The sequence below is a fragment of the Staurois parvus genome, unplaced genomic scaffold (genome assembly GCF_062004578.1).
Source record: "Staurois parvus isolate SC_StPar_1 unplaced genomic scaffold, SC_StPar_1.0 ptg000414l, whole genome shotgun sequence".
In the NCBI taxonomy this organism is placed as follows: domain Eukaryota; kingdom Metazoa; phylum Chordata; class Amphibia; order Anura; family Ranidae; genus Staurois; species Staurois parvus.
In genome coordinates, this window is record NW_028318210.1 from 2482489 (window position 1) to 2503245 (window position 20757).

General features: G+C 41.5%; 1 protein-coding gene across 7 annotated transcripts in view; it reads left to right on the top strand.

Moving 5' to 3' along the window:
- Positions 1 to 20757, top strand: part of SIPA1L1 (signal induced proliferation associated 1 like 1) — a 419939-nt gene that overhangs the window by 195365 nt on the left and 203817 nt on the right. For all 7 annotated transcript variants that reach the window (XM_089686855.1, XM_089686849.1, XM_089686852.1 and 4 more), the window contains exon 3: positions 612 to 2424. In XM_089686855.1, the coding sequence (XP_089542981.1) occupies positions 930 to 2424 (1495 nt within the window). In that variant the 5' untranslated portion in view covers positions 612 to 929. The remainder of the gene's footprint in view (positions 1 to 611; positions 2425 to 20757) is intronic.

Here is a 20757-nt window from a genome sequence, read left to right on the forward strand (position 1 = left end):
CTTAAAACCCAAGTGATTTTATTACTGTACTGCAGTCAGACTTCATATACAATAATCTTTACTCCTCTATTATATTATTTTTTATTAGGAAAGTGTAGCAAATTCAGCTCCATAAAAGAAGCAGCCAGGCTATCTTGCACCCCAAGACTGCTCATATCAAAAGCTCTGCTCAAGAAGCAAGGGCAATTCTGATTAGTGCACTATTTAGTGGGTCACTTCAGACTGAAGGAGAGCTCATGTGTGAGAGCCGGAGTCCGACCCTAGTGCTAGCAGCACAGGGTTTTTAACCCTTGTGGCAACACTTAGCTGATTAAAAAAAAGGAGGTAAAGAGACTGAATATGAATATTATGCTGCACATAAATAATTAAAAGGGTTCAATATGGCTTTAATTCATCTTTTTACAGTGTTGTGTATACTTGTTTTAAATTGTTGTTGACAGTAGTCCCCAGATAGAAATACATTTTACAAACCATTAATTATATCACATTAATAAGTAAACATCTTTCTAGCATGCATAATGCTAGAAGTATGAACTGTGTAGTTTTGCTAAGGCTGCATTAGTTGTATTTTACGTTGTTTATAAACATTGATCTTTTTATTTATATTTCAGATATGCATTGCTGGAACATATCAGATTAAAGATAAAACGTTCTTCAATTTACCACTGGACCTTGAACCTTGATGCAAGAAGAAACAACGAGAAAATGTATCTCAGATTACCACCTTGCACATAAATTGGCGACAAGCCATTACACTTTAAGTGCATATATATCTTTTGCATTTTAAGTATCTATTTATAACTTGGCTGATCTCATGAAACCAGTGTGTTCTCTGGAGGGCTTTCTCCAGGAGAACATTATCTTAATAAAAAGCAAAGATGGACATGTTTCATTCTGGAATATTCTAAATCTGAGCTCATCTTCAGATCATGACCAGTCTGAAAAGGTCCCAGACTGAGAGGTCCGTTGCTAGTGGGACTCAATCGTCGGTGCCAGATGGACCACAAAAGGCTCGATCAGATGATTTTTATATGAGACGTTTCAGATCACAGAATGGTAGTTTAGGTTCTTCTGCCATGTCTCCAGTTGGACCACCCCGCAGTGAAAGTTCCCACCACATATCTTCAACACCAGGTGTTCCTAAGATGGGAGTCAGAGCACGAATTGCAGACTGGCCTCCAAGAAAAGAGAACGTTAAGGAAATGAGCAGAACAAGTCAAGATATGGAAACATCCAGTTTAGACACAATGTCTGTTAAGAGCAGTCCTAGTAGTCAAGTGAGTACATCTAGTATTAACTCTAGTGATTCTGCTATGTTAAAAAGTATTCAAAACACTCTGAAAAACAAAACAAGACAGGCAGAAAGTTTAGATTCTAGGTTTTTGTCTCCTGAAGGTTACTCCAGTTGCAGCTCCCCAAGAAAAGTTCATCGCAGAATAAGACAGCGGAGTAATAGTGACATTACTATTAGTGAGTTTGATATGGACAATTTTGAAGAGTGCATGTCACCTACTTTCAAAACAGGGCCATCACTGCACAGAGAATATGGAAGTACATCTTCAATAGACAAACAGGGAACATCTAGTGAGAGCTTTTTTGATATTATTAAAGGATATAAAAATGAGAAAGCCAACCATCGTGGACATGGCCCATCAAAATTGAGTGAACTACTACTGAGCAGTGGAAGTAGAGGATCTGGCTTCTCCTTGGATGTTATTGATGGCCAGAGAGATGGTCATCGGGCTTTCAAAGACCGGGACAAGCCGCTGAAAAGGCGATCTAAGTCAGAGACTGGAGATTCTTCCATTTTTCGGAAGCTTAGAAATGCAAAAGCTGAAGGGGAGCTTGGAAAGGCTTCTGACATTGAGGACAGCCGTTCAGATGATAGCATCAAGCCATGGACTTGCCCTAAATGTTTTGCTCATTATGATGTTCAAAGTGTTTTGTTTGATTTAAATGAAGTTGTAATCAATAGACATAATGTCATCAAACGGCGAAATACTACAACAGGGGCCTCTGCTGCTGCTGCAGCGTCTCTAGCTGCAGGACCATTGTCTCATTCCTCCAGTTTTAATTCTCCAACTGGTAGCACAGAAGATTTAAATGCAAAGGACAGTGCTAATGTTGACCAAGGAGATGACAAAAGCAACGAATTGGTAATGAGCTGTCCCTATTTCCGCAATGAAACAGGAGGAGAAGGTGAAAAGAAAGTCAGCCTGTCAAAGTCAAACTCAGGCTCATTTTCTGGGTGTGAAAATTCTTCTTTTGAATCAACTATGAGTTCACACTGTGCAAATGCAGGACTGGCAGTCCTTGAGGTCCCAAAGGAAAATTTGGTTCTTCACATAGACAGAGCAAAGAGATACATTGTAGAACATGTAGACCTTGGAGCATACTATTTCCGAAAGTATTTCTATCAAAAAGGTATGTGGAGTTCATTTTGGTTTACTTTTTAAATACTGTGTTTCGCTGCTGATTTTAGTACTGGTTCATCTTAAACTAAATACGCAATAATTAATGCAGTGTTTTTATTCTCTTTGGGATACAATCACAGTTAGGAGGTTGCACACAATAGGTAAATGGAACTGAACTATGTTACATAAGATTCAAAATGAATAAAAATGTGTTTTGATTCAAAATGAATTAAAACCTGTGTTGAACTGGTAAAGAACAATGTAAAATTAGTTCTTAAATACATGCTTTACAATGTACATTTACTTTTTAATCCTACAGTACAGGAAACAGGCTGCTTTAAAGATGTAGGTTATGTGTGGCAATTGGTCCAACTTGCACCAATGTGAGTGTGCCATACCTTGTGGGATTCCCATGGAAACTGGAAATCACTGTAGTAGGTACTACAGTGCTGCTACAGTGATCTCCCCTAGCTTCTGGCCCTGTGCCAAGTGGTTGCTCTGCTGTTTAGTGAACACAAGAGGTTGCTCGCCTGGCCTGGGCATTGTACAGAAAAGACATTGCGATTTCTCAATAAATGCAAAGTGTTCCCTTTTTGGACAAGGTGGAGATTGTGACTTACTCCTTGTCTCTCGTCCAATTAGAGAACGTTTTGCATTCATTCAGAAAATGCAGCTTGTTCCCTAAATGGTTCCTGTACTCAGCAAGCAAACTCATTGTGATTACAATGCAATATGACAGCTGCTTGACACGGTAACCGGAAGCTAGTGAATAGATCACTGTAGTAGCATTGTATTGTAGAGTGCTATGCAAACTGTTGGCGCTATATACATCCTGTATAATAATAATTTTCCAGTTTCCAGTGGGAACCCACAGGTATGGCTATAGATGACAAGGCCTGGAAAAAAATGGGAAAAAACAAGGTTTTTTTTTTTAATTTTGCATTAGTTTTTTCTTCAAAGCCGTTTTTTTTTTTCCCCTTAACAGAAAAATTGGGGGGGGGGGGGGGGGATGTGGAATATGTTCTTTTACAATGATAAATAATATATCAATGACATGGTATTTAAAGTATATAACGTGAAGGTTTTAATGAAGGATTCTGTGTCTTAAATCTTAAATTATTGCCCGTTCTCTCAGCTAAAGACAAGCAAATCCTGGAATACAGTTAACACTGTACTTCTCAATGCAGTTCTTAAATGAGAAATATGCATTTCTGCCACTAGGAAGGCACTGCAGGGAAAAGGTTCCGTTTTTAGTTGGCTTGTGGACTTCATCTTGTACCTCCTACAGATGGGTGATTGTTGGGAAACAGTAGATGATAATTGCTGTACTATCAGGTCTTAATTTACAGGTAAGAGGGTAAATTTCTCTGACAAGTTAGTTTTACATTTTTCAACCTTTAAATGATTCCTATTAATGTTCTCCGCCATCACAGCATAATGTTTACCTATTGTCTGGTCAGTAAATTAGTTTTTCTTTTCCTCCTCTCAGTAAAATGGTGAAACCAACATTTCCACGGTGCAATTTCTGCTGAGAGGAAAGCTACAATTTGCATCTATTGTGAGAAGAAATAGTCTTTTCCAAATGCTACAAGGATGACAAAGCACATTCTTGCATGCCAGAGGTGCCCTAAAGACATTAAAAAATACTTTATGGAATTAAATTTTGAGGACCATAATGAATGTGCAAGTAGCTCTTCCCTCCAGAGTTATCATTCCAGAAAAACTTTCTGCTGCTTCTGGATCATCACAAAGTGTTTCTCCACCAGCAGCATCTTCAAGTAAGGAAGTGTTGCAAAGCACTGCCTCCCAAAAATACACAATACTTTAATTTATTGATAAAATGACACCTGACAATCAGGAAAACATTGATCAAACTTGCAATATAGGCTTCTGGACCAGCATTGTCAATAAATTAAAATGCTAATTGGTAGGAAGCTTATAAATTATAAGAGAAAGGGAGGGGTGGGGGTGATTACCTGTTCTTATGTAAAGTTAAAATGTTCTTGACATATACAGTCCTTGTTCAATTTGTGATAAAAAAATAAAATTGTAAAAAGCATGTTTAGTTCATTTACTGAATAAGCTGTACTTTTATTTGAAGCATAATACTTTTATATACACTGTATTTCACATTCCCAGTGAACAAAATGACTTTCAATTTGTAAAACTAATCCACACCGAATATTTTTTTAATTTTTTCACAATTTCCAAGTCAAAAATAAAGTTTGTTTCTCCCAGGTCTTCAAAAAGGTTTTTTTTACCCAGGTCTTCAAAATTTCCGGCAATATTAAATCTCTAGGTATGGCTCATACATATTTACATTGGCCCAAGCCGGAACAATGTAACTATGTAATAATTACAATACTTAAACTGGAATTAAGCCTAACACTAACTATCATTAAAAAAAAATTTTGTTTCCCCTTCATTCTACCTATCCCGCCTACCCTTTGTAAAAACAAAAAACAAAAAAAAGATCTGCATACTTACCTTTTTGTTAGTCCGGTCCAGTCATGTGATCCTGTAGTTCAAGCTCCTCTATGTCAGAGTGCTTGGCAAAGGCTGCGAATTCTGGGAGCCGTGATGTCATCCATAAGCTCTCATTGCCCAACCATTTTTGGTGCTTCTACCATGATGCCATGATGGCCACGCGACATGTTTTATCCATTGCTTTGGTAATTGCATCACATCTTCTGCAACGCATTGTTAGACAGTGATCCGCTCTGTGTACATAGTCATGCCCCTGGCGGTGGTGCCCCTGGAGGTGGTACCTCAGTCCTTCTCAGCCCAGGAGCTGTCTTGAGTACATGCTGTGCTGTAGGACAAGGCAATCTGCTGCTTCAGGCACATACCATACCAATGGCAAATACCAATCAAGCTCTATGGTGGTGGGCATTGAGCACCACTAGAGGATGTCGGGCCCTCAGGCCACTCTCATGAAGTCTGTTTCTGATTGATTGGTCAGAGACATTCACAAAAGTGGCTTGCTGGAGATAATTTTGTAGGGCTCTGGCAGTTCTCATTCTGTTCCTCCTTGCACAAAGGAGCAGATAGTGGTCCTGCTGATGGGTTAAGGACCTTTTACAGCCCTGTCCAGCTCTCCTAGAGTAGCTGCCTGTCTCCTGGAATCTTCTCCATGCTCTTGAGACTGTGCTGGGAGACACAGCAAACCTTCTAGCAATGGCATGTATTGATGTGCCATCCTGGAGGAGCTGGACTGCCTGTGCAACCTTTGTAGGGTCCATGCTACCAGTAGTGATACTGACCCTAGCCGAATATAAAACTAGTGAAAACAGAATAGATGTGTAGAGAAAATAAGTCAGTGTTCTCCACCTGTAAAACCATCCCTGTTTTTGGGGGTCATCTCAGTGTTGCTCATCTAGTGCACCTGTTGTTAATTAAACACCAAAGCAGCTGAAACTGATTATCAACCTCCTCTGCTACTTAACTGACCAGATCAATATCCCAGGAGTTTAATTAACTTGATGCTATACTCTGATTAAAAAGTGTTCCTGAATTTTTTTGAGCAGTGTATATTCTGTGTGTTGAAACAAGAACATTTGCCTTTGCAATCATGGCAACAGCAGTCATTATGTAGACAAACTTAGAGGAATTTCCATTCTTCTGCTTTTATTGCAAAACTGTTAGATAGTAAAACCTCAGCCTGCATGATCACTTTAAAGTACATGTTCACTGTAAAAATGTCAAATCCCCCAGCCTCCTTAAAATACAGAGCTATCCCCCCTTTCCCCAACCGGTTAGTTCTAACAGTACCATGGCCGCAGCTTCCCATGCTGTTTGCAGTCATTTCCATATTTCCATGTATTAAAATTTAACAACTAGAATTTTGGTATTCCTATACTAGTGATCAATGTAGTAACGTGGCCCCACATTAGTCCTGTATTTCTTAAAGAGCTTTCTTAAACTAAGGAAATGAAGCCTTTAAAAAAAACAGTCTTGCTCAAAAAAGAGAGAAGCACATTTTAAGTACCGTATTTTTCGCACCATAAGACGCACTTTTTTCCCCCCAAAAAAGGGGGGAAAATGTCAGTGCGTCTTATGGAGCGAATATGGAGCGGCCGGTCCGGTATTTCCACTGCCGCCGTGTCAGAATACCGGGCCGGCCGCTCAGCTCTACAGTGGGACCTTATAGAGATGACTGCTGACCTTTGGGGAGGGGGGGGGAGCGGGTACCTGAATTTGACAGATACCTGCTCCCACTTCCGTGGAGTTGTTCTTTCATCTTACCCGTTCCTCTATCCAGCGGCGCGGTCTTCCCGGCTTCTGTAGTGTGGGCATGACAGCCGGGTGCCAAGTGCGCATGCGCAGGAAGCTGTGCTTGTTGTGAATGGTAAGGCGGCACCTGGGACACATGACAGATCCCAGAAGCCGCCGGACCAATCACAAAGCGCAAGTGCTTCTCGCTCATGCGCACTGGGCACCCGGCTGTCATGCCGAGCGCCATTACAGAAGCCGGGAAGACAGCGCGCGGCTGGATAGAGGAACAGGTAAGATGAAAGAACAACTCCGCGGAAGTGGGAGCGGGTATCTGTCAAATTCAGGTACCCGCTCCCCTCCCTCCCCAAAGGTCAGCAGTCATCCCCTGTACTATCCACAGTCTCTGGTCATCCCTGTGCTGTCCACAGTCCCTGGTCATCCCTGTGCTGTCCGCAGTCCCTGGTCATCCCTGTGCTGTCCGCAGTCTCTGGTCATCCCTGTGCTGTCCGCAGTCTCTGGTCATACCTGTACTGTGTCCGCAGTCTCTGGTCATCCCTGTGCTGTCCACAGTCTCTGGTCATCCCTGTGCTGTCCGCAGTCTCTGGTCATCCCTGTGCTGTCCGCAGTCTCTGGTCATCCCTGTGCTGTCCGCAGTCTCTGGTCATCCCTGTGCTGTCCGCAGTCTCTGGTCATCCCTGTGCTGTCCGCAGTCTCTGGTCATCCCTGTGCTGTCCGCAGTCTCTGGTCATCCCTGTACTGTGTCTGCAGTCTCTGGTCATCCCTGTACTGTGTCCGCAGTCTCTGGTCATCCCTGTACTGTGTCCGCAGTCTCTGGTCATCCCTGTGCTGTCCGCAGTCTCTGGTCATACCTGTGCTGTCCGCAGTCTCTGGTCATCCCTGTACTGTGTCCGCAGTCTCTGGTCATCCCCTGCACTGTGTCCGCAGTCTCTGGTCATCCCCTGCACTGTGTCCGCAGTCTCTGGTCATCTCCTGTACTGTGTCCGCAGTCTCTGGTCATCTCCTGTACTGTGTCCGCAGTCTCTGGTCATCTCCTGTACTGTGTCCGCAGTCTCTGGTCATCTCCTGTACTGTGTCCGCAGTCTCTGGTCATCTCCTGTACTGTGTCCGCAGTCTCTGGTCATCTCCTGTACTGTGTCCGCAGTCTCTGGTCATCTCCTGTACTGTGTCCGCAGTCTCTGGTCATCTCCTGTACTGTGTCCGCAGTCTCTGGTCATCTCCTGTACTGTGTCCGCAGTCTCTGGTCATCTCCTGTACTGTGTCCGCAGTCTCTGGTCATCTCCTGTACTGTGTCCGTAGTCTCTGGTCATCTCCTGTACTGTGTCCGCAGTCTCTGGTCATCTCCTGTACTGTGTCCGCAGTCTCTGGTCATCTCCTGTACTGTGTCCGCAGTCTCTGGTCATCTCCTGTACTGTGTCCGCAGTCTCTGGTCATCTCCTGTACTGTGTCCGCAGTCTCTGGTCATCTCCTGTACTGTGTCTGCAGTCCATTAGTTCAGAATTTTTTTTTCCTGTTTTCTGCCTCTAAAACCTAGGTGCGTCTTATGGTCAGGTGCGTCTTATGGAGCGAAAAATACGGTAATACAGATTAATGATGTTTTGTATGGGAGAATTTCACATGATGGCAATATGTATATTTATAGTAACATCTAATATTCAATCATCTTGTTGCTATGCAGACTCGCCAGCAGTATATCTAGAAGAATGAGATTACAGAAGCTAATTACAAGCTACAGCAGGAGCTTCTTTTCCAGTCTTGCAAATATACCGAGTAAAATCCTTCATATTGAATGCAATCATTGCAAATTTAGGAGACGTTTTCTAATGAAGCATAGCAACATTAAATGCCAAGTTCACCTTTTCAGGCAGATTCTAACTATTCATAATAAACAGAAGCCTTTTCTTATGTCTTTTCTGCCCAAGCCATCCCAATGTGCTTATCTGTTACTTGTCTAGTCCATGGCAGTTTTGAATCTGCACCTCTTTGTTTAAAAAAATGCTTTCTGAGCCCATTTTTCTATGCCATCATGTAACCATCCAGGAAAATGTAATAACTCTTCATGCACTGCCTTACTGCATCACATAATAGGGTCTGTTTGCCACTCTAGACCAGTGTTTCTCAACCTTTTTTCAGTCAAGGCACCCTTTAAATTTATGGACAGTCTCGGGGCACCCTTTAACTTTATGGACAGTCCCGAGGCACCCTTTAAAATTATGGAAAAGTCTTGAGGCACCCCATTCTAAAATGGGGTGCCTCTAGACCAGGGGTGGGCAAACTTTTTGACTTGAGGGCCGCAATGGGTTCATATATTGGACCCGGGGGCCGGACCAAGAGTAGATGAATGATGTGTATGTGTCATCCATAGTAAGTATAGTAATATTCCCCCATAGTAAGCATAGTAATTAATCCCCCATATAGTAATTCATCCCCCATAGTAATTCATCCCCCATATAGTAATTCATCCCCCCATAGTAATTCACCCCCCATATAGTAATTCATCCCCCATATAGTAATTCATCCCCCATATAGTAATTCATCCCCCATAGTAATTCATCCCCCATAGTAATTCATCCCCCATATAGTAATTCATCCCCCATATAGTAATTCATCCCCCATATAGTAATTCATCCCCCATAGTAATTCATCCCCCATATAGTAATTCATCCCCCATAGCAATTCATCCCCCATATAGTAATTCATCCCCCATATAGTAATTCATCCCCCCTATAGTAATTCATCCCCCCTATAGTAATTCATCCCCCCTATAGTAATTCATCCCCCATAGTAATTCATCCCCCATATAGTAATTCATCCCCCCTATAGTAATTCATCCCCCCTATAGTAATTCATCCCCCCTATAGTAATTCATCCCCCCTATAGTAATTCATCCCCCCTATAGTAATCCATCCCCCCTATAGTAATCCATCCCCCCTATAGTAATTCATCCCCCCTATAGTAATTCATCCCCCCTATAGTAATCCATCCCCCCTATAGTAATTCATCCCCCATATAGTAATTCATCCCCCATATAGTAATTCATCCCCCATAGTAATTCATCCCCCCTATAGTAATTCATTCCCCATATTAAGTCCCCCCTGTGTCAATTCACTTACCTTTGCTCCGCGCGTTCCTCTCGCCGTGTCCCGCGCCGTTCCGGTGTAGCATGAAAATCTGTCTCGTATGAGGATCTGTCCCCCTCGACGTATCTGCGCATGTGCCAGTTTCAGGCATTAGCAGCCGATCGGCGATCTCTGGCACATGCGCAGATACGTCGAGGGGGACAGATCCTCATAGGAGACAGATTTTCATGCTACACCGGTCTTCAGGGCGCCGGGCCGTAGTTTGCCCATTGCTGCTCTAGACTGTCCATAATGTGAAAATCTATTCTAATAGTTTTATATAACACAGCAACATCCGCATACGTAGGACACCCATCATTGGAAGTGGTTTATTCTTCCAAAGCAAATACACTTTTGCACACTGGTACTGAGTAGTATTCCAATTTTTCTCTTCTCCCTCAGCTTTTCTCCATCACTGAGCTAATGTGACCCCAGCACTGATGGAAAGGGCAGGGGAGGGTCAAACTAGGATGCTGTGCAGGCAGCTGACAACCGCCTTTTCAACTGGTGATGTCATTGGTTGTAAGGATGCTGGCGGCTAGAAGGTCATAATGGTGCACAATGAAAACCTGTGGCTTTGTGTAACTAAAAGGCAGGCTTGTTCCACCCACTGGCTTGTATTCAAGTTTTGGCCAAGTTTTAGACATTTTGCTAAGGCGCCCCTGATGAAACCTCAAGGCACCTCAGGGTGCCTGAGCACCCTGGTTGAGAGACTGCTCTAGACCATCATTTTACTACCTCTTTTTCTGTGGTGTTCATTGAAAGACTCAGGTCTTCTGATTCTTGACCATAGGGTATTAGCGCCACCTACAGGAGTAGGACACTAGGCAACAAATGAACATGGCACTGCCTATGGGCAATCCTAGGTGTGGTATAAACCCACTCTCTGCTATAGGCATGCCCGTTATTTCTGTCTAGTAGGTACCGGCTTCTTTGCTGAGACCTCTGGTTCTATAGCTCCCCCCCCCCCCCCCACCTTTTTTCCCCGGGACTTTTCCTGCAGAAATGCTCAATCAACAGCCAGGCTAGATAATATATATTCAGTAGTTACCCCATTCTTGCCAATGAGTGCACGCAGACCTTTAGCTAAGCACTGGGCTGTCTGCGACAACCCCCATCCTGCATCAGGGTGGCCAGTGAGTTAAACGCTTTGAGGAGAAAAACACATGACTGGGCACTGTATTCAGTGTTACCCTGACTGACAGCCCCCCACTGCGGTGTTGAGAAGGGTCTATCTTGGGAGTGCTACTCGCCACCTCAGCTGGAGTGGTAGATAGACACCCCCACCCCCTTCTTTTGGGTGCAGCAGTGAGCTGCGTGTACTCCTTGGTATGGTTGGTCCTGTTGGGGTCTCCTGCACCCCTCCAGGCCTGAGTTTGCGGCCTCCATCCCCTCCCCCCTTGCTTGGGCAATACTCCTTCGGCATCAGGTGTGCAGCAATGTTTTTTTTTTGTTTTGTTTTTTTGAGATCAGAGGCTCCATGGTATTTTTCCTGTTCAAAGGCCTATGTAAGGGAAACTCATGAAAAGGGATGTTTACCAGTTCCAGTGATGTCTTCAAGCCTTAAGCTGTTATTTGTGGTTTCTTCTTTACCTGCTTGAGCATTCTGCGCTGTGCCTTGGGAGTCATCTTGGCTGGGTGCTCACTTCAAGGAAGAGTATCCACAGTACTACTACTCTTCATCATATATATTCAGAGAGCTCCTTTTTGCAAGGCATGGTTCACATCAGCTGATGCTTCTTATGAACAGCAATCTTAATATGCGTGTGTCTTTTATCAGTCAAAGTAGCTCTAAACCACGCCTCGCAACAACTACTTTCATGAATTGGACTCCAGATATGCAAACTATTGACTCCAATTAGCTTTCATTGAAGTAAATAGTCTGTGTTCACTTACTTTTTCCTCCAGCACTATGAATGTTTAATGGGTGTGTTCAGTATATACAAGAAATATTAGAATTGTTTGTGTGTTATCCACTTGCCGGTCAGCTGCAGTACATACACTGCGTCTGGGCACCACCGGCAGGCAAAATCACAGACATCTACTTTCCAAAAAGGGTTCATTGCATATGAAGGGAATTTGTAACGTCCTGGTATTTTAGGCTGTCAGTACATCAGAAGTGATTAATTTCCAAATATATATACTATAGTTTGTAAGTGCTATAACCTATAACTTTCACACAAAGCAATTAATATACACTTTATTGCTTTTTTTTTTTTTTTTTTTGGGGGGGGGGGGGGGGGGTTTCTACCAAAAACATGTAACAGAATGCATTTTGTCCTAAATTTGTGACGAAATGTGATTTTATTTGATATGAAAATAGTAAATATCAGGGTTTTTTCAAAATGTTTGGTCTTTTTTTTGTTTATATTGCAAAAAAATAAAAATACAAAAACCCAGCGCTGATCAAATACATTTGTGTACAGTATTGCATGACTGCGCAATTGTCAGTTAAAGTAGCACAGTGCTGAATAGCAAAAAATTGGCTGGTCATAAGGCAGGTAAAATCTTCCAGAGCAGCCAGTGGTTATCAGCGTTAAACGCATGTGCATGTCTGTCGTCGTGATTTAAAGTAGAGTTCCAGCCAACCGCCCACCCCCCAAAATTTGCCAAATGTGCCAGCGGGGGGGGGGGGGTCAAATAAGCGGAGCTTCCACTTTTGGGCGGAAGACTGCTTTAAGATGAGCATCAGAGCAGATTTTATGTCAAAGTATTGCAGAAAAGCAGGTGATTCCAAGGGGGTCACATACTTTTTTCTCACTACTGTGCATTAGTGGTATATTGGTACATAGTGACTCTGTAATTTTGGAAAAGAAAAAAAAAAGATGACCTTGGCCTTTAATCTGTTTGAATTGGGAACTGCTAGACAACTAACACCACAGAAATTTTACATGTTTTTGGTTTTAAGGCTAAATTCACATGGGAAAGCAGAGCTACTGGAGCACTTTACCTCTCTGGCAGCTTTCTGCCCTGGCATACAATAGAGGCAGTGTGGTGTGCGATTCAGCGCACAGCTTTCCTTTTTTTTTTTTGTACAAACTTTATGTGAAGTGTACAAAACATTTAGTACATACTGTACGTTGCCATGCCCCCCTCCCTGAAAAAAGTATGGGATATATTAGTAATTGGAACTTCAATTAACTCCAAGAAGATAGTGCTGTATCACGTTTTATGTTGGTAACAAGCCTTACGGGCCTGACTTTTATATCCCTTGAAATGAAGTAACCAATTGGTATTCTAAGTCCCAACCACAGAATCATTTTATGGAGATACTTGCCAACGTTGCACAGGTATCCTCTTCCCCGAGAAAGGTTCTGCTAGTACAAAATCATATCCAGTTATGTCTGCAGTGCATCAAATTATTAATGCATGCAGGTAAAAAAAACCTTCAGCCTTTACAAGCACTTTAAGCCAATGCCACAAGCTTCAGTTGTGTTAGAACCTTTGCACCATATTGTGAGAATGGGAGCGTACCATACACACATACAGTTGCAAGAAAAAGTATGTGAACCCCTTGGGATTACGTGGAGTTTTGCATGAATCGGGCATAAAATGTGCTCTGAACGTCATCTAAGTCACAACAATAGAAGAACACAGTCTGCTGAACATAATACTACACAAACAGATGTTGCCATGGTTTAATTGCACATAACATGTAAACATTCACAGTGCAGGGAGGAAAAAGTATGTGAACCTTTGGACTTAATAACTGGTTGACCCTCCTTTGGCAGCAATAACCTCAACCAAACGTTTCCTGTAGTTGCAGATCAGACCTGCACAACGATCTGAAGTAATTTTGGACCACTCCTCTTCACAAAACTGTTTCAGTGTAGCAATATTCTTGGGATGTCTGGTGTGAATCGCTCTCTTAAGGTCATGCCACAGCATTTCAATCGGGTTGAGGTCAAGACTCTGACTGGGCCACTCCAGAAGGCATATTCTGTGCTGTTGCAGCCATTGTTTTGTTGAATTACTTGTATGCTTTGGGTCATTGTCCTGTTGCATCACCCATCCTCTGCGTAGCTTCAGTTGGCGGACAGATGGTCGTACGTTTTCCTGCAAAATGTCTTGATAAACTCTGGAATTCATTTTCCCATCAATGACAACAATCCATCCAGGCCCTGAGGCAGCAAAGCAGCCCCAAACCATGATGCTCCCTCCGCCATGTTTTACAGTGGGGATGAGGTTTTGATGTTGTTGTGCTGTGCCTTTTTTTCTCCACACATAGTGTTGTGTGTTCTTCCCAAACAACTCAATCTTGGTTTCATCTGTCCACAGTATATTTTGCCAGTAGTGCTGTGGAACATCCAGGTGCTCTTTTGCAAACTTCAAACGGGCTGCAATGTTCTTTTTGGACATCAATGGCTTCCTCCGTGGTGTCCTCCCATGTACTCCATTCTTCTTTAATGTTTCCCTTATTGTAGATGTGTCAACAAAAATGTTAGCATGTGGCAGAGATTTCTGTAGGTCTTTAGCTGACACTCTGGGATTCTTCTTTACCTCATGCAGCATTCTGCGCTGTGCTCTTGCAGTCATTTTTACAGGACGACCACGCCTAGGGAGAGTAGCAACAGTGCTAAACTTTCTCCATTTGTAGACAGTCTGTCTTACTGTGGACACATAAACATCAAGGCTTTTGGAGATACTTTTGTAACCCTTTCCAGCTTCATGCAAGTCAACAATTCTTGATCGTAGGTCTTCTGAGAGCTCTTTTCTGCGAGGCATGGTTCACATCAGACAGTGCTTCTTGAAACCAGTAAACCCAAAACAGGTGTGTGTTTTTTAAGGGCAGGACACCTGTCAGCAACACATCCAATATCATCACACTGATTGAAATCAAGGTTGGCTCACTCCTGGCTCCAATTAGCTCTGGGAGAAGTCATTAAGCTAGGGCCTCACATACTTTCCTCCCTGCACTGTGAATGTTTACATGTTATGTGCAATTAAACCATGGCAACATCTAATGTTTGTGTAGTATTATGTTCAGCAGACTGTGTTCTTCTATTGTTGTGACTTAGATGACGTTCAGAGCACATTTTATGCCCAATTCATGCAAAACTCCACGTAATCCCAAGGAGTTCACATACTTTTTCTTGCAACTGCATATGTACCTAAATAGAGATCGATTGGTGCGAATATCAAATTTGATTTCCCAGAATCATGCAGTAGATGGATTTATCACAAATTTAGCATATGTAACCATGCATCCATATATATTGATGGTTCCTTGAGGAATATCGCTTTCAGTTTGTCAAGAACATCTATTTTCATTTGGTTTAGTGGCATAGCATGTGTTCAGAAGTCAGATCCAGATAAGAATTTGAAATGAAGTTTGATAATATCCCTTACGTTTAACAGAACTGAGAAGATTATTTTTAGCAATGAAACAATTTCATTCTTGAAACTACTGTACATAAACTCCTTTTCATACTGGCAATTATATTGTAGTCAAGCCTTCTGTTTGAGTAAATTTTCTGGCAAAGCCCTGAAAGGGGTTTGAGACCATTGGGTTATTTAACCAATCGACATCTACCCAAAAGCTAAATTGTTTTGGATTTCATTTATCCAAAGTAAAACATATTCTCAGGCCACAAGAAACAGGCATTGTCCAGCTAAAGCTCTAACTTGGTATGTAAATCATCTGTCATTTAGGTGCTAGTGTCTTCATCAAAGTGGAAGAAGTTTTGTTATTAAAAAGTATTGTTTTAATGGAGCATCCTCTTTTAAGTCTTCTTAAGCTTCTAAGTGTTTTGTCAGGAGTTAAATGGTTGAACATATGAATTACTTCATCTAACAGAGCTGGCATTGGTGTAGTGAGTCACATATCAGATTGAAATGTTCAGTGTTCTTCAGATGAACATGAACTTAAAGTTATGTATTGCATGAAGACAAATCACATTTCCCTTCATCTTCCTGATCTCAGAATTGCTGTCTTTACCTGTTCCTCCCACATCACCTTCTCAAATAGCTAATGATGGTTTCTAACATAGTCAGCCCACTAATTTGATCCCCAAATTTTACAAAAGAGCTCTTTTCAAATTAAAATTGTATGACTGAATGCAGAACCATTTACATGGTTGTGAAATTGTTCTCTGTAGTTTACATTTTGTTTGTAAATGCTGCCTCCAGATAGACAAACCAGTTGCTGAAATACATTTTCTCTGGCATAAAGTGGTGTATTGCAATGTATTGTAATATATTGCAGCTTACCAATTATTACATGTGGTTACTGCATCAGTTTTTCCCTCTGTTTTCACCTGCTGATCTGTCCACTAACACACCTCCTGTATTAATGCCCCCATTCTGGATGAATACGCACAGGGGACACCTTTGTACATCAGTATTGTTAGTCTGCTGGCAGGGGAGTGCTAGATGTACTAGCAGATTTAAATGCAGTAACAAATTGAAAGGAAACTCCAGCTCACATCTTTTAATCAATTACACCAACAGTTTTTTGTTTTTTTTTTCTTTTGGGATACAGGTTTTACATAAAAGCTGAGCATTGTAAACACCACTGCTAGTGTTAATTGGCTTGTCTCATCTCTGTAACTGATACATTCTGCTGGAGACTTTGTTCTTTTGAAAAATAACAGATTTACTGGCTGGATCACCATGGGAAAACAGAAGAAACAAAAACTAAAAAGCAATAGTTATGGAATTTTGTCCATTCGTGGCAGCTTTGAAATGGAATATTTTGGTTTAGCTGGTGTAGAATGTAGACTGTATATAAACAAGATGAAAAAACAAATTACATAAAAAATATATTTACTGAATTTGGCCTTCTACTTTGATTCAAATTAAATAAAAGGTGTGGTTTGCACTGAAAAAACATGAGGGCTCTGCAGTCCAGGTTGCGAATGGTCAAGTTAGACATATATTTCTACTGTGTGCTGTCAACAGTTGTATTTGGAAAGAGTAATGTGGTTGTTTCATACCAATTCTTAGTCTGTAGGGCTTTCTTTTATCACGAGTGCACACTTTCAGAAGGATATATTTAGCTAATTGAACCATATCTAAACCCAAAAACAAAAATCTAAAGTAAAACTCCAGGGGGGAAAAGAAAAACTTTTTTCTAACTTGGTTTGTGTACAAAGACGTTACCTCTAATGATAATTATCTGTATTCAGTGAGCAGAATTCAAGAAGGGTAAACCGGATTCCTTCACTGCGTAAGAGCTACTGTGCAACGGATTACTGGAGGCTGATGGCAAAAGAAATGCTTGTATTTTTTTCTACCTACCGGCATATGTAAAAATACAATGTTCAGCTTTATTTTGTTGCTTTACTTAGAAAAGAAATACATTCATTCAAAAGATACAGTACACTTATGGGAGGAGTGTTCAAAGTGATAACGTTTTGTGTGGACATCGCTGGTTTGTGATGCTTAAACTATCAAAAGCAAAAATCTTTTTCTCTTTAAAAAAAAATTATCTGGATATATTGTTAAAATGTTGGCCCCTGGGAGAGAAAAAGTTAATGGCACCCCCTGCCTGTTTTCCATGCAGCACCTTATTTTGTGTGTAGCTTCATGTAAATCGCACACATTCACTTACTCATATACACTCACCACCCACTTTATTAGGTACACCTGTTCAATTCCTTGGTAACACAAATTGCTAATCAGCCAATCACATGGCAGCAACCCAGCGCATTTAGGCATGTAGACGTGGTGAAGACGACTTGATCAAGTTCAAACCGAGCATCAGAATGGGGAAGAAAGGGGATTTAGGTGACTTTGAATGTGGCATGTTTGTTGGTGCCAGACGGGCTGGTCTGAGTATTTCAAAAACTGCTGATCTACTGGGATTTTCATGCACAACCATCTCTAGGGTTTACAGAGAATAGTCCAAAAAAGAGAAAACATCAAGTGAACGGCAGTTGTGTGGATGAAAATGCCTTGTTGATGTCAGAGGAGAATGGGCAGACTGGTTCAAGATGATAGAAAAGCAGCAATAACTCCTATATGGACCAAAATCTTTGAGGAATTTTCCAACACCTTGTTGAATCTATGCCACAATTAAGGCAGTTTTGAAGGCAAAAGGTGGTCCAACCCGATACTAGCAAGGTGTACCTAATAAAGCGGCCAGTGAGTGTATGTGTGCATGGCCACATACGCTAGTATAGAGGTACTTTTACAGGCATTAAAAATGTTGAACACCTGTATAAGCAGCATTTTTTAAGCTCTGCTTGCATATTGTAAGCTCCACGAGCAGAGTCCTCACATTCCTTCAGTACTGAAATGTATTGTAATTGTACTGTCTCCCTTATATTGTAAAGCGCTGCGCAAACTGTTGGCGCTATATAAATCCTGTATTATAATAATAATATGTTCTAAAGTGGTTTTGTATGTTTATTTTATTTATTTATTTTTTTACTTTTATTGTACCCAAACAGTTGGGCAAAGGTATAAAGGTGCATACATGTTTATGATAAGGCCCCTTTTACACAAACGTTCCATTTTTTTCATCAGTTCAGTCACGTTTTTTTCATAGAAAAAATAGATCAGTACACATCAGTTATTCATTAGTTTACATCGTTTTTTTCATCAGTTATCAGTTTTTCATCAGTTCACATTAGTTTTGCATCAGTTCACATCAGTTTTTCATCAGTTCACATTTGTTTTTCATCCATTTACATCCTATTTCATCAGTTTACCTCCATTTCATACGTTTACTGCCAGTGTTTGTTTACATCTGTTTTTCGTCCGTTTGTTTGTTTTTTTTTATGGAAGAAAATAGGGGTTTCTTCCGTTAAAAAAAACGGATGTTAGCGGATGTGGGCATTAACGGATGTAAACAGATGATCATCCGTTTACATTCGCTAGTCCTTAGAAATACATGTGATAGAATATAATAGTGGTGTAGCGCTACACCACTATTATATTTTATCACTTATATTTGTCCACTTATAGGTAGAGGATAGGGTGTTAGCAGCATATAGAAATTCGGTTGCATATTAGCGCAGGGGGATCTCTGTCACCATCTTAGAAATACATGGGTATCCGTTTTTCATCTGTAAACGGACAGATGAAAAATGGACATACGGAACACCCTTGTGAAAGGGGCCTAATATACACATACATTATATTGCCAAAAGTATTGCGACACATGCTTTTACACGCACATGAACTTCAATGGCATCCCAGTCTTAGTCCGTAGGGTTCAATATTGAGTTGGCCCACCCTTTGCAGTTATAACAGCTTCAACTCTTCTGGGAAGGCAGTCCACATTGTTTAAGATGTGTCTATGGGAATGTTTGACCATTATTCCAGAAGTGCATTTGTGAGGGCAGGCACTGATGGTGGACGAGAAGGCGTTGCTCACGGTCTCTGCTGTAATTCATCCCATCGGGTTGAGGTCAGGACTTTTGCAGGCCAGTCAAGTTCCTCCACCCCAAACTCACTAATCCATGTCTTTATGGACCTTGCTTTGTGCACTGGTGTGCAGCCATGTTGGAACAGGAAGGGGCCATCCCCGCACTGTTCCCACAAATTTGGGAGCATGAAATTGTCCAAAATGTCTTGGTATGCTGGCGCCTTAAGCGTCCCCTTTACTGGGACTAAGGGGCCAAGCCCAATCTCTGAAAGATAACCCCACACCATAATCTCCCCTCCACCAAACTTTACACTTTGCACAGTGTAGTTGGGTAAGTACCTGTTCTATTGTCAACCGTCAAACCCAGACACGTCCATCAGATTGCCAGACATAGAAGCTTGATTTGTCACTCCAAGGAACACTTGCTTTAGAGTCCAGTGGTGGACTGACACTTTGCATCTGGTGCCTTGCATTGCACTTGGTGATGTAAGACTTGGATGCAGCTGCTCAACCATGGAAACTAATGTGCTAATCTGAAGGAAAGGGAGCGAGGCACCTTCTAAGTGCAGTATCACCATAAAAATTTATTTGCCACAGATAAAAACACTTACAGAAAGTAATGATATAAACGCCCATCAAGTCTGTGGTAGAAGGGAGCCTGGTTATGTGGCCTTTCTCTGTAGTCTGTGGGGGTCACCTGACCGTAGATGTCACTGTCGTGGAAGGAAGAGGGATCCCGGAACGCTGCAGCCAAAACCAGAAGTTCCTCGTGACCAGCATGGACCGTAAACACTGGGCAAACGTGATGTCACAGGAAGGGAGAGGCTATGCACTCGGAGCTTACTGCTCCTTCTGTAGGCCTGGGGGTGCAATGCACCAATCGCTATATATAGAGACATTTAATGGCGGACTAATGGACCCAGCAAACCTATTTATACAACATACAATAAGCGGACCTAAATATTTTTGCACAGAAATTCTATCTCCAGCACATAAAAAAACAAATAATCATTAAAATCAAGTATAAAGTAGGAATTGTTACACAAGCAAATGTGAAGTAATATGACCGTATACCAAAACATATGTAAACATTCTGAATCTCTCATACAATTCTTTCAGTTGGCACTTACTGTTGAGTGATAGAAAATCCCCCAAGGACCACTAAGGCCTCTTAAGCGAAATATCCCAAAAGACCTTAAGGGTCCCCTATAAGTATAAAGCAAATATTTATTGTTAGAAAAAAGGGGAATAAGAATACACAGCAAAATGTTTATCGGAGGCATTTTCATATCTAGTAAAATATTTTTAAATTTTTATAACAGATGGACTGAATACACTTATCTACATACACAAATTTGTACATTTGCACACTTTTTGTCCTACCTTGACTAAGTATTAGTAATTACAGTAAGGTATGGATTTCAAACTCATTAAGGCCTCCTGGGGTGAGGGTACCTAGAGTGTAAATCCAAAACGTCTCCTTTTGGCACACCGTTTAAAATTTCTGTCGCGGGGACAGTCCTTGGGATGGATTCTATGACCCAGACAAATTCACCTGATGTGGATTTTTGGTGATATTCAAGAAAATGTTTGGGGACACTGTGTTGGTTGTCTCCTTTTTTTTTTACCAGGTGTCTGTGTTCCCCAAAATGTTTTCTTAATGTTCTGATGGTTCTGC